The following is a 14,627-nucleotide window of genomic DNA, read 5'->3' as shown; positions in this document are numbered from 1 at the left end:
ATGAGCTACATTTCCTTTCATTTCCTGTTTTCAGTTCCTCGCAGGAGCAAGAAGGCCTGATCCAGTAACACCTGTGACGCACTTTTTGGACCTGAAAACAAAACTTCTCCCTCCGTGCCTGCAGCTGTCAGCGAGACACCTAAGCAGCTCTCTGGTTTTCTCGGAGGGACACTTGGCCCCCTCCTTCCCTCGGGCCACTAAAGTGTTATCGGTCAGCCACAGCAGTGCAGTCGTGCCGCGCAGTCACACACAAAAAAAAACTTGGCTCCGTCACCTCTCCTCTTGCTCTTGCCAGCTCCAGTGAAACATAAACATTTCCAATTTCCAGACAATGTGTGACTAAGACACTCAGCGGCGCAGAGAAATAAAAAATAGCCCAGGAAATATTAAAAACAGGCTCAGGGATAGGGGTCCGCAGGCGACAGTCGCTCATTAAGGCGCTCATTTAGTGAGAAAATGATCTCATAAAATGGGCTGTTCTGCTGACATCAACCACTGAGGACATGTTTGTTGACAGCTGGTGACATTTCAAAATAGTTTTCTAGCAGATGTGGCCAGTAAGGGTTTGATTTGATGTTTTAAAACGTCTGTACCTATCTTTATAGCCACTCAAACAGCATTAGTTGTTATTGCGAGTCAATCAAACTTTAAGGACTGCTGTCTCGGTGTCATACATCAGTGTGACTTATTAAAAACTAAATACACTCCAATACGCACCCCGGGCATGAACTCGACAAAAATGGTGAGCTTTTTCTGTTCGAGGTCCCGAAGACAACCGTAGTACTGAACAATCCTGTCGTGACGCAGATTCTTGAGCAGCTGAATCTCACACTCCAGAGCGTTTACTTCCTGCAGAGAGAAGAAAGTCAAATCAGGGCATCATCACCTTTTAATCATAAAATCCCTTATTCCAAACAGATGTGAGGTCTTTCCTCTCACCTTGCTGGTTTCGTGACACTCGGGATCAAAGGGCACCTGCTTGGCGGCCAGCTCGCGGCCCGTGTCGGCATCGTAGCAGAGGTAGACCTCTCCGAACGCCCCTCGCCCCAGGAGCTTTCCCTGTCGCCAGTTGACTGGCGCCCGCGGTGCTGCAGAAACAAAACACCAGATGATGAAAACCCACCAGTAATTAATTCTGTTACAAAGCCCCCAGAGACAGACAGCTCCGCTATGAAATACAGACTAGAGTGCACACTAATGCCGAAGCATGCGTCAAAATCCACCACAAGGCCCGACTGTAACTCGTGCAGTAACTTCAACGAGACCAGACGTTAAATCCACCGCAGCCTGTTAAATAACTCCCCCTGCAGACCCTCTCAGATCGGGGGAAACCCCAGATATCACAGCCGCACCGCAACCCGCCGACACAGAGTTGTCAGAACCTACAAAGACCATCTCAACAGCTCTCGTCTTCTCAGGCCCAGACTCTGAGACTTTGTTTTGGAATTAGCCAGCTTCTTTGTGGCTGGGTTAGACTGTTTTGCAGTGTGTGGGTGAGAAAGACACCAGAGGCTGACACGTCGACCACAGACTGCTGAGCCGGACTTTGGGATCGTGACAAAGACAGTTTCTGGGCAAACGGCACGTATAAACTGAATGAGGGCAGATGTGATCAGTGAGGCTGTGACACGACACAATCTGGATGATGAGAGGGAAATTCTGCCACACACAGTGTTACTGTACATCACGTCTACTCCCTCGCACTACCTACAGCTAAGAATTAAAACATGTGTCACAGTCATAACAGATTATCTTTTCCTTGTCTCTCTGCATTATGTCAAACCAGATCTTGTGTCTCCACTGTTTCTGATTTTTGCCTATTTAAACATTTTAGTCACAATAAAACGCCGCCCTCACAAATTCTATACTGAGGATCGGTTTGTAAATCCATCTGGCTTGCTCACAGCATGAGTTGTGTGTAATTTTACCTTGAATTGAAGATATTTATCCCTGAAAGAGCTCCTAGGCAAGAGCTGAATCGATGAGTTCATCAACAGATCAATTATTTGGCAGCTATTTTAGTAGCTGATCTGCTGCTTCAGTTATTTTTCAAGCAACATGTTTCCAGTTCCAGCTTTTCAACTGTGAGGATTTGCTGATTTTATTTATTATCACTGTAAAGTAATATTTGTTTGGATCATTAATCAGAGAAATATAACAATCTGAAGAGCTTTTCTGGTCTATTGCTTGTTTACATTTCAAAAATTCAACGATTAATCAAGGAAATACATCTTTGCTACGGACGATCTGTCCTGGTCTGAACAAAAACCTTAATTCTCTGCATTCATCTGTGCATTATGAATGAGGAACCACACGAATGCAACATCAATCTGCAAATATCACCCAGGAATGACGATTGTTTTGCAGCATTTATGTGTTTTTTTGGTTTTCCTTTCAATGTTTTGTCTCTTTTGGAGACTTTACGTGGACTACTTACACTTGGCTGTACCCCGCTGGCAGCTTTTGTCAGCAGGCCGGCCCAGTGAGCGCAGGTCGCTGTACTGCAGCGTACTGTCTCCGTTGTAACTGCGTGTGCGGCAGGAGGGAACCAGCTGAAAAAGGTTCTCCTGCGGCATGAAGCTCCGCGGAAGTGTCCTGCGACCTGAAAACGCATATGCAAGAAGGAGCAGATACATTGATGACTTTCAGGACTTGAGGCCATGGCATCTTTCATTTGTATTGTGATTCTGTTTTCACGCAGATGCTTTCACAGATGTGCACAAAGCGAGCTCTCGGCCAAGACTTAGGGCCAGCCAGAGCAGAGCGCCTCTCGCCACTCCGTCCCACTTCCCTTCAGACAGGAAGCAGGGCGCTGTGTTTTTATACAAGTTCGGGTTCACCGCAGGGAAACGTAAATCATTGCTAGCCAAGGTTAGCCTCTGAGTAAGCAATTACTAGCAGCTGTCTGGAACAGCAAGCCAGCACTTCGTGTCCCAAATCCACAAAAGGTGCAAGAAGCAGTCAACAATGCTCCAAAATATTTCATGAGGAAGTGAAAAAATGCTAGAAATGTGAAGAGGAGGCACTGTGAAGAATGTGAAACTAACCAGAGGGTGTGTGTGTGTGTGCTGTAGACATAGTAACATATCTGTTTAATCTGTTCAAGAACAGTGTTGTTATTATTGCTCTAGCAAAGCTGGTTTCTTACGGTCTCCGTAATCCTTGCTGCGATTGGGCAACTGGAACTGGCGTGGGAAAGTCCCTCCTTTCCCATGGCGACCTAAAAAAAAGGGAGCAATGACAGTCATCGAGGAAGAAATTTAAACCTCAACAATTAGTCTCATTTTGCACCTGAAGTCCGCACTCATACACACATACAACAACTCTCAAGTTACATCCATGTGCGTGTTCACTTCTCAAGTTTATTCATGCAGGTTTAATTGCTTGGAAGCACCGGGATGCTCCTGAGAACAAACATATTGCTGCTTAACGGGGACAAAAGAAGTTCACATTTCAGCTGCTCATCTCTGAATCAAAGTTGAGCTCAAAAGCAGTCGAATGGATCAGCAGCTTTTCAACTGAGCTGTTGTGTCGCCTCGCTCACAGCTCATCCGTGTGCTAGCTGTAGCTTAGCTCTGAGCACGGTGGAGCAGTAACTGAAGGCAGGTGGGGCGCACCGCTGACGTATGCGAGCGCTGACACCAAAATTAGCGTGGCATCGGTGTGTACTTTCGCCAAAACCATGTCGGACTCTGTAGTTTTCTCTGGACCCTTGCCTGATCTGACCAGCGATGACATGTTTAGCCGCATGTCGTCGTTTCGCCGCTGGTTGTCTATGTGGTGTCCATCAAACGACGTGGGCTTTATTGATAATTGGAGCTCCTTTTGGGGAAAACCTGGTCTGATTAGGAGAGACGGCATCCATCCCACTTTGGCTGGTGCAGCTCTCATTTCTAGGAATATGGCTGATTTTATTAGTACTCCTAAAGCATGACAACCCAGAGTTAAGACCAGGATGCAGAGTTGTAGTCTTACACACCTCTCTGCAGTTTCCTCACAGCTGTCACCCTCCAGTAATTCAGTTAACTTTATTGAGACTGTGTCTGTCCCCCGACCACCAAAATTCAATAAATTACACAAATCAAAAATATACAAAAGAAATAGTAACCACAAAAATTTAATAAAAATTAATACCACTATTTCAACAGAACACAGAGACAGGAAAATTAAATGTGGTCTGTTAAATATTAGATCTCTCTCGTCTAAATCTCTGCTAGTAAATGAGTTGATAACTGATCACCAGATTGATTTGTTCTGTTTGACTGAAACCTGGTTGCAGCAGGAAGAATTTGTTAGCCTAAACGAATCAACTCCCCCTAGTCATATTAACTGTCATATTCCTCGAATCACAGGCCGAGGAGGAGGAGTAGCAGCAATCTACCATTCTAGTTTAAAATTGAACCAGAGGCCTAAACCTGATTACAGCTCATTTGAAAATCTCACTCTTAGTCTCTCTCATCCAAATTTGAAAGCTCAGAAACCAGTTTTATTTGTTGTTATATATCGTCCTCCTGCTCCTTATTCTGAGTTTTTATCTCAATTCTCAGACTTTTTATCTGAATTAGTGCTCAGTTCAGACAAAGTTATTATTGTGGGTGACTTTAACATTCATGTTGACATAGACAGCGACAGCCTTACAACAGCTTTTAATTCATTATTAGACTCAATTGGGTTTTCTCAACATGTAAATAAACCAACTCATAGTTTTAATCACACTCTTGACCTTGTCCTGACTTATGGCATAGAAATTGAAGAGTTAACAGTATTTCCCCAGAACCCTCTTCTTTCTGACCATTTTATGATAACATTTCAATTTAAAGTAAAGGATTGTTTAGCAGCTGAGAACAAATATCATTACAGTAGGTGTTTGTCTGACAATTCAGTATCTAAATTTAAGGAAATAATACCCTCACTGTTTACTTCAGCAACATTTACTGATAAATCAGAAGGCAATTATTATTATTTTACCCCCACAGAAGTGGATTATTATGTTAATAATGCTTCAGCCTCACTGCGTACAACTCTTGATAGTGTTGCACCTGTAAAAAAGAAAGTTATATCTCAGAGAAGACTTGCTCCTTGGTATAATTCCCAGCTGCGGACTTTAAAGCAGGCATCCCGAAAGCTGGAAAGAAAGTGGTATTCCACTAATTCAGAGGAAGTGTATGTGGCTTGGAAAAATAGTCTAGTAATCTATAAAAAAGCTCTTCGTAATGCCAGGACAACTTATTATTCATCTTTAATAGATGAGAACAAGAACAACCCTAGGTTTCTCTTTAGCACTGTAGCCAGGCTGACAAAGAGTCAGAGCTCTGTTGAACCTTGTATTCCTTTAGCTTTAACCAGTAACAACTTCATGAGCTTCTTTACACATAAAATAGTTATGATTAGAGATAAAATTAATCTGGCCCTTCCTACAAATGTCACAGATGCTTTTGAATTGGCTGTTAGACCTGATGAATCTTTAGAATTCTTCACTCCTATATGTCTCTCTGAACTAATTTCAACAGTTTCTACATCCAAACCATCAACATGTCTTTTAGATCCTATCCCAACTAGACTCTTCAAGGAGATTTTACCTTTAATTAATTCTTCAATGTTAGATCTGATTAATCTCTCTCTAGTAACAGGCTATGTACCACAGGCTTTTAAGGTTGCTGTCATCAAACCTTTGCTTAAAAAGCCCACTTTAGATCCAGATGTGTTAGCTAACTATAGACCGATATCCAACCTACCATTTCTCTCTAAAATTCTGGAAAGAACAGTTGCAAATCAATTATGTGAACACTTACAAAGGAATAATTTGTTTGAAATGTTTCAGTCAGGCTTCAGAGTGCATCATAGCACAGAAACAGCTCTAGTGAAAGTTACTAATGACCTTCTCATAGCATCAGATAATGGACTAGTCTCTATACTTGTTTTGTTAGATCTTAGTGCAGCGTTTGACACAATCGACCACAACATTTTATTACAGCGTCTAGAACATTCAATTGGCATTAAAGGGACAGCACTGGACTGGTTTAAATCCTACTTATCAGATAGGTTCCAGTTTGTGCATGTCAACAATAACTCTTCTGAGCATACTAAAGTTAATCATGGAGTTCCTCAGGGTTCTGTCTTAGGACCGATACTTTTCACATTATACATGCTTCCTTTAGGCAATATTATTAGGAAGCATTGTATTAACTTCCATTGTTATGCAGATGACACACAATTGTATTTATCTATGAAGCCAGATGAAACTGATCAGTTAGCTAGACTGCAAGATTGTCTTAAGGACATTAAAACCTGGATGACTTTTAACTTCCTACTGCTAAATTCAGACAAAACTGAAGTCATTGTATTTGGCCCCAAACATCTTAGAAACTCGCTTTCAAAGCAAATAGTTACTCTGGATGGCATCACATTGGCCTCCAGTACTACTGTGAGGAATCTTGGAGTTATTTTTGACCAGGACATGTCCTTTAACTCACACATAAAGCAAGTCTGTAGGACTTCCTTTTTTCACCTGCGTAATATTGTAAAAATCAGGAACATTCTGTCTCAGAGTGATGCAGAAAAATTAGTTCATGCTTTTGTTACTTCCAGGCTTGACTATTGCAATTCCTTATTATCGGGTTGTCCAAATAGTTCTCTCAAACATCTACAGTTGATCCAAAACGCTGCTGCGAGAGTACTGACAGGAGTTAGCAAAAGAGATCATATTTCCCCTATACTTGCTTCTCTTCACTGGCTTCCTGTTAAATCCAGAATAGAATTTAAAATCCTTCTTCTGACATATAAAGCTCTTAATAACCAATCTCCATCATATCTTAAAGATCTGATAGTACCATATTATCCTAGCAGAACTCTTCGCTCTCAAGCTGCAGGCTTACTTGTTGTTCCTAGAATTTCTAAAAGTAGAATGGGAGGCAGAGCCTTCAGTTATCAGGCGCCTCTCCTGTGGAACCTGCTCCCAGTTTGGGTTCGGGAGGCAGACACCCTCTCTATTTTTAAGACCAGGCTTAAAACGTTCCTTTTTGACAAATCTTATAGTTGGGGCTGACTGGGTGACCCACAGGGGTTCGGCTTGTGTCTTCATTTGCACAGCTGACTCCTTCTTGGACGTCCCTTCGTTCTGCCTCTAGTCATGCTGCTATAGGCCTAGGCTGCTGGGGACTTTTCTTGACGCACTGAGCCCTTCTCTATCTACCTTTACATTTAATATGTATACCGTTATTGCAGTACATTCACTCTGTTTCCCCCTGTGCTATTTCTCCGAGTGTCCCTGGTCCCAGAGCTGGATGCTTCAGATCTGCGGTTGATGTTCCACCAGCTGGTCCAGTCTCCACCATGTCCACTGTGGGATGCTGCTACTGACCTTCCTCCAGCCCTCTGCTTCCAACTCCCTTTTTCCACCAGTCAACTCTGCATTGCCTTCACTATACTGTTATGCTAACTTACATACTGTTTGAATTTTACTGCTAGCTATATAAGGAGTATGTTTAATGTCAGAGCCGTACATCATAAGAGTAAACTATGAGTCAGTTTTCAATGTTAGCTTATACTTTGTCTGTGTCACATATCCTGTCATGCATGTATCCAAATGTGTGTTGTGTTTTCCGTGCTTTCCCACCCCTCCCTCTTCTCCCATCCCTCCCCCTTGCCCTCTTCTGTCCTTCTCAACCCGCCCGGCCAGCAGGCAGATGGGTCCCCCCTATATAGAGCCGGGTTCTGCTCGAGGTTTCTTCCCTGTTAAAAGGGTGTTTTTCCTTGCCACTGTCGCCTTTGGGCTTGCTCTGGGGGTCAGGCATTTGGGTTCTGTAAAGCGTCTTGAGACGAGTTGACTGTAATTGACGCTATATAAATAAAATTGAATTGAATTGAATTGAATTGAATTGACACTCGCTCTCTCATAGCACACTAAACGGAGAGGAGCCGGAGCCACTCGCAATTGAAAGCAGCTGTTCTGTCAGATGACTGCCTCCCCTCACGCTGTTTTTGTGGCTGTATCCCATGGAGATGGAGAGTTATTTTTTGTGTTTGGCAGCGCGGGATGGAGGGGAAAAATCTACTCACAGGGAATGGTAAACAAATACTGTAGCCCTCAGCAGGAAGGGCCACACAGCTTTACATCTGGGAGCGTGGATGTACGTGTGTGTGTGTGCACGTGCACGCATTACCAGTGTTTTGGAGTGCTGCTGCAGCTATACGAGGCTCCCAGTCACTGTGCAGCACTCCCCCCTTTTTTAATTTACAGCATGGGGGTGGTGTGAAGGGAGAGAGAAAAAGAAACGGGCAGACTGAGAAAGCTGTTCGCTGGGGTTAGTGCGGCGTTATCTGTCATCCCACTCTATTTGATCTGCCTTCTGAAGAAAAGGGGGACAGACTGGGACCTGAGGGACGAGGAACAGACGAGTAGAGGGGCATCAAGAGGCGAGGATAGTGATGTCTGCTGAAAACTGGAGATGGGGAAAAAAGGCAGCTGAAGAGGGGAGACGGGATGAGGGAGACAAAAGGTGAAAAAAGGAGAGTGTGTGGAAGATAACACGAGAAACTCAACCGAGATACCCTCTCCATAACCAAAGTTTATACTAACAGATAAAACCCCTTAAAAAATATAATCTGCCTCCTCATTAGTAATCTCTACAGGGCGTTTGCAGTGAGGGAACATTTTTATAGAGCTTTGGTTCTTTTTCCTATAAAACTGAAAGTGTGGCTATAATTACCACAGGGGGGGGGGGGAAGTAAGAACAGACAAAGCGTTTCCAATAACTCTCTTTATCTTTTTTGTAGGGTTTGAGCTGAACTCAACAGCAAAGAAGCATTTTTAGAACAGGAGAGAGACGGCTGCGGATTTGTCCTCTCTTACCTTTGTATTCATAGTTGAGGTTCAGGTAATTATTGTCGCGGTTGTTCTGTGAGAAAGGAGGGCTGAAATGACAAGAGAACAGGGGGAGGAGGGGAGAGGGTAAAAAAAAAAGAAGTTGATTTGCTATTTCAGTCAGTAATTCCCCCCTTATCTTCAAACAGAGTCTGGCTACAGCTGCTGGCCTCAAACTTCAGAATAGGCTCGACTGTAAAGCAGCATAAAATGCCTTCATAATGACTTTTTGCGTTCAAGCTACTATTCTGTCAGTCACAATTGATGTTAAACAACAATGTACTGAATGAGGAAAGATAAGCTGGAAGTTGAGGACCTCTCAGTGAACATGAAGTTTGCTGTGTTGCTGAACAGTAAGCGGAACACTGGAAAAACTCCAAGTCTTACCATGTCTATTTGTCTTACTTTTAGTCAAAATGTCTCATCCCACTTGATTTAAGATAAATTCACTTAACGAGTGACATTTCAGCAAGATGGAGGGACTTGTTTTGAAATGATCTTGTTTTAACCCTTGTGTCATCCTGTGGGTTATATTAACCCATTTTAAAGTTTAAAAGTGTGGGAAAAATATATATATTTTCACAGTGAAACTTCCACATTTTAAAATTTTTTAGGAATTTTTTCAGACAATTTTTGGTGGAAAAAAAGAAATGCTAAAAATATGTTTCTTTGAGAACATAAGTGATGGAATCATTTATTTTTAGGATTTTTTGGAAGATTTTTATTCATTTTTTCACATGAAAATATTTAGAATTTTTAGATTTTTAAAAAAATATATTTCTTGTCCAATTTGGGGATTTTTTAAAATAAAAATTTTAAGGGAAACTTCTAAGGAATTTTCTTCCTGAAGATTTTGTAAATTTGTATAATTTTTTGGATTTTTTTGCTGAATTTTTGGATTTTTTTCAAACAACACAACAATACTTTTTTGGTGCCGTAAATGTGGACAACAGGAGAGTTTAGACACCTAAGTTGACAATCCTGGAAAAATATAGCTTAAAATATGTTTTCCCAGCTAATTTTAAGATCTCAATATTCTAAATACCATAATCTCACCAAGACATTTTTCACTTGTTTTCACTTTGATTTTTTTCCACTCATTTTAAGGTAAAAGTTCTTTGAAATAAGTTTTGTTGGCTTGTTTTGGGAGGGGTATTTTTTCCAGTGAATCAACCGCATATCATTAAATGCGTTCATGTGCATCCAACCCCCAACCCTCCCGCCCTCTGCCTCCCTACAACCCGACAGAGAGTGACGTGTCTGTTGACCGCAGGGCGGCGCGAGGCCACGAGACCCTGGATAAGGGGCACGCATGCCCGTTCGCAGGGAAAAGTTCCATGCACTCGTTTCCTGCCATTGTTCGGCAGCCTGGAGCCCAGATAAGCCTCGTGCAGGTAGAACCATTTCCGTCCTACTCTCTCTCTCTTTTTCTCTCTCACTCACTCTTGCTCACTTTTATTTTCCCCCTTTGATTCAAATTCATTCTTCTCACTCTTTAGCCACTTTTTCCACTCCACTCTCGCCACTTCTCATTTTTCTGGCTCAATTTTTCCCTCTCATCCAGCATGTTCTTGCTCACTCTTTCACATCTCCCACTCTGTCTCTCTCTCTTTCTCTCTCTCTCTCTCTCTTTTCTCATGATAACGGAGGAATCCAGGCGTCCAGATAAGAGTTCTGTCACCATGGCAACAGCAAAAAAAAAAAGACCTGATTCCTCTTTTTATTTTTACATTTTTCAACACGGGCAGCTCAGGAAGGGTCAGGGACCTGCTGCGGCCTTTAACGCCATTTGCAAACTTCGCTGGTTGCTTCTGTGTGTGTTTCCAACATGCACACTCACATCCGAGCGTGTTAACGGGCACAGCTGCTCTGCGATGTGAATCTCACATCCCTGTGCATCTGACTGCCGGTTTGCATTATGAATGTGTACATCATAAAAAAAAACAAACCCACGCAGACGAGGGCCATAAATCACACGCTGCATCGTGACTCACCTGTCCAGTGCTTGATCTATTGATTGACAGCTGCTCGACAGTGAGTTGTCCGCGCTCCCGAAGGGATCCAGCATCTGACGGACATAATAACACAGAGCATGCAATCATGTGGGGGTGAATATCAAGCAGTGCAGACGGGGGAATGTGCATTACCGCAGTGCAACGTAAGAATGTGAGAGACATGGGTGATGTAGGTGTTAGACAGCTGTCTTCAAAATCTGCACATAAATGTTATATGCAGCTATATTAAATTTTTATGAAGAGAAACCTATACAGCCTTGTAAAACACAGCTATTGCCGGTATTTCTACTAGTAATAATAAAAGAAGGTGCATCATTTTTAGCTGGAGAACAAAATGAGTCTGATTTGGAATGCATGATAAGATGTGGTGAATTATTTTACGCTGTGGCCGCTGAAAGCTTTTTCTTTCTGTTACAATCTGCACAACAAAAACACATTTCAGTTCCGTCTCTATTGAACAGATCCATTCTTCTGCGAGCTTCCTAGTCAGCGGACTTCACATCTACAGGATGTTCCGCTAAAGCCACGTCCAAGTAAATTATCTTGTTTGGCTGCTGGATTAAAAACCTTGAAACAGCTTCATGATGCGGATACTGAAGCAGCCCAGACTAAAAAACAACAATACCTACCAGTCAAATAAAGGATGCACACGTAGCCAAAGGCAACTACGGCAAGAATAATGTGTTTGAGATGTCACAGTGAAAAATAACGGACAAGGAACAAAGTCTCTATAAAACAAAGTGATATTACTTCCAACAGAATCCCGATCTCTGTTGTATTGAAATATTTGAACACAAAGTTGATCATCCTACACACTGTTTTTAAGGCTTTAGGTCCAAATGTCTTCAAAAAGAAATTAAAAGGATACTATAATTCCTCACTGTATAACAATCCAATGTGGATGCTCCAGGTTTCCATTCAGTATACAGAGTAAAAACATTGATTAAACAGATTTAACAGGAACGCACCTACAGCAATGTTTACCTACAACCTTGCACAAGAATGGGGTTGGTTTTTAAACTGTAATATATGTGATAATTGCGAGCCAAAGCCACACAAGTTTTCATTCACAGCAGTTTCTTATCTGCCCTCCTGACCTATTTTAAAGTGAATGAAAGAATGAAGCAAAGCAGTTTGTGCCGCTGTGAGTTAACAATCTGAGGACAAAAGGGCAGAAGGATTCATCTCAGTTTGTTTCTCGAAATGAATGAGATGTGATCTTCTTCTCCTTATGTTTTTTTGTTAATTCTTTATATGGTTATAGGTTATGATAATTACAGCATCTTCTGTGCATGGAGAAGCCTTAAATGATTTAAATTCAGTCTAAAATATGATGTAGTGAAACTGTAAATTCTTAAAAAACTCACACAAAGTGGCCAAAAACTTTTTTTTTGAGGCACCACAATTTTGTGCTTAAACTGTATCTGCAAAGTTGACAGATAATCCAAATGAAATTATAGCTCAACCATGTCTAACGGAAGAGAATTACAAAAATAGGAATAGAGCCATAGAAGTCATTGCTGACAGGTTTGAAACCATAAAAAGAGCTTTACATTAGAACCCTAACAGGAAAACACAGTACGACTCCACCAAGAGCCGCAAAGGAAACAGTGGTCACAGTGGTTTAATATGGTTTCCAAAGCTGTATATGCAGCATCTATGCTATAGATGAGCTCTTACATTCTGATCCGGGGTTTCTGGGATGAACTCCCCTTCGCTGTGGATGCTGGTGTAGGAACCCTGCCGGGCGATTTGCTGCTGCTCCTCCTCTGGAACGCTGCCTGGAGGTGGAGACGTCCGACCTGTGTGGAGCGAACCTGGGAAAGCGGCAGTTTGGGTAAAAGTGAAGTAAAGAAGAGCAGGAATAGGCAAGCAAAAGAAAGGAGCGGGAGAACGAAGCGGACCGGGCGGTGAAGGGGGCAGAAGTTGAGTAGTAAAAAGATGAGAGGGAATGCAGGGAGGGATGATGAAGAGATGAAAACGAGGGGGCAGAGGGGAGAGAACGGCGTCGCTGTGTTATTCATGGGTACAAGTTCAACAGTGCCACGACTACGAGAAATGATTTACCAAACCACACCGCCGCCACCTCTAACCTCAATTACTGTGACGAATGCTACCCCTGGCTACCCAGCGGCGACTGAGCACTCGTCCTTGTCACGGTGAAAAGACCTACTGACGCTGAGTGTCTGAATGAGCCGACAGGGGGAAGAAAAGATGGCCAACATGTACAGGAATGTTCAAAGTAAACAGTCTGGGGTTTTTTTTTCTGAGTGAAAGCTGAAATTAAAACTCCTTCTTCTTCACAGTTGCTGCCTCCTTTCCCCCTCGCTCTGTCCTCCCCCTGCTGTTATACGTCATGGAGGTACCCGGGCTCGCATCACATCTTCACTCAACCATACACTGTGACCGCTCTCCTGTCACCTCTCATCTGCCACCACTCCCTCCGCCTCCATCGCAGCCTCTTCCCCTCCTCTCTGACTTGCGGCTGGCAGGCTGACGGGTAATTCTATACAATTTATATAGCGCCGAATCAGGATCGGGCGTTAATGGAGCCAGATTGGCACCGACAGCTGTCATAAAGCAGCAAAAAATGCAAATGCGGCACAGAAACGAGCGCCAGGATCGTGTCTCCGAGTCAGATTGACATACGACTGAAACGCTGACCTTTCTGAACGGGCCTGATACAAGGAAAGTGAAAAGCTTTAGACATGTGAGGCTCGCAGTGAAATAAACCTTCACGCTGTGTTGCCAAACAAGCCAGGGGGGACAAGGAAACCAGAGTGTGTCGTGTTATCTAAGTGTGGAGCGTGACATGACAAGAAAAGGACATTTATCTGTGTGAAAGCAAGAGTTTGACATTTTGGGAAACAGTCTTGTTTGTTTTCTTGCCCAGAGTTAGATGAGAAGATTGAAACTAGACTCATGTCTGTACATTAAATATGAAGCTTCCAATGTCAAACTATGGATTTATGATGATCTCCACTTTTAACATTGCAATGGAGAACTCGTCCTTGCTTTGACTTGGTGGCTGCTTTCGGTTTGCATTTTCTATTCTGACCAAAGCATCGTTCCATTAACATTCGTATAACTGATTGGTTGCAACTCTCTGCTTTTTTACAATTGTGGCTTAACGATTGGTGGGAATTTCACACAGCAGTATCTCGGCTTTCTGGCTCACCTGTCGAGTGTTTGCGAACCCTCTCCGAGCCCTTGAGCAAGGAGCCCTTCAGATCTCCCAGTGACCTCGATGACCTCATCTCGCTCTGCTTGTCCCTGCTGTTCACCTGTAGGTACTGCACAGGCAAAGCGGGGAGAGAAGGACGGCATTACATCACGGTCCAGTTGCGTCACAATGTCAGCGAAGGAAGCCGGTTTCAGTAAAGATCATCTCTGACGCGGCCGCCTTGTTCAAATGTCACACGGTTTTGAAAGAAAACCAACCGCCTGTTGGTGACTAACTTTTATCTGATTGTTATCATGGTTGCTACGGCTACAGTTTGTCAGGGTTACAACACGAGGTATGCTAGTGAACGCCATCAGGGACTCACATGGTTGTTTTTGGGGTTTTTTAGCAGTATCCTGAGCAGCCCGTTGGTCCCGGAGCTGCAGCCCAAAGTCAGCACGGCCTGATCCAGGTCCTCCTGAGTCTTCAGAGGCAGCAGCAGCTGAAAGAACAAGAAAACATACAGAACGTGACCTTTCACTTGCTATTGTTCCATAATGACGGCATGTAAATGCATACGGGGAGC

At 43.0% G+C, this 14,627-nt stretch overlaps 1 protein-coding gene across 1 annotated transcript in view; it reads right to left on the bottom strand.

Annotated features, from left to right (window-relative positions):
• The window catches only part of map3k22 (mitogen-activated protein kinase kinase kinase 22), a 48,160-nt gene that overhangs the window by 5,502 nt on the left and 28,031 nt on the right, over window positions 1-14,627 (bottom strand). Inside the window, exons 7-15 of the mRNA XM_022216016.2 lie at window positions 14,427-14,543; window positions 14,057-14,171; window positions 12,559-12,695; window positions 10,858-10,931; window positions 8,852-8,913; window positions 3,149-3,220; window positions 2,438-2,602; window positions 940-1,088; window positions 718-849 (exon numbers count right to left, since the gene is read on the bottom strand). Of these exons, the coding sequence (XP_022071708.2) occupies window positions 718-849; window positions 940-1,088; window positions 2,438-2,602; window positions 3,149-3,220; window positions 8,852-8,913; window positions 10,858-10,931; window positions 12,559-12,695; window positions 14,057-14,171; window positions 14,427-14,543 (1,023 nt within the window). The remainder of the gene's footprint in view (window positions 1-717; window positions 850-939; window positions 1,089-2,437; window positions 2,603-3,148; window positions 3,221-8,851; window positions 8,914-10,857; window positions 10,932-12,558; window positions 12,696-14,056; window positions 14,172-14,426; window positions 14,544-14,627) is intronic.

The sequence above is a fragment of the Acanthochromis polyacanthus genome, chromosome 20 (assembly GCF_021347895.1).
Source record: "Acanthochromis polyacanthus isolate Apoly-LR-REF ecotype Palm Island chromosome 20, KAUST_Apoly_ChrSc, whole genome shotgun sequence".
Lineage (NCBI taxonomy): Eukaryota > Metazoa > Chordata > Actinopteri > Pomacentridae > Acanthochromis > Acanthochromis polyacanthus.
The sequence above is the reverse complement of the archived record's forward strand: the minus strand, read 5'-3'. Positions and strand labels throughout refer to the sequence as shown.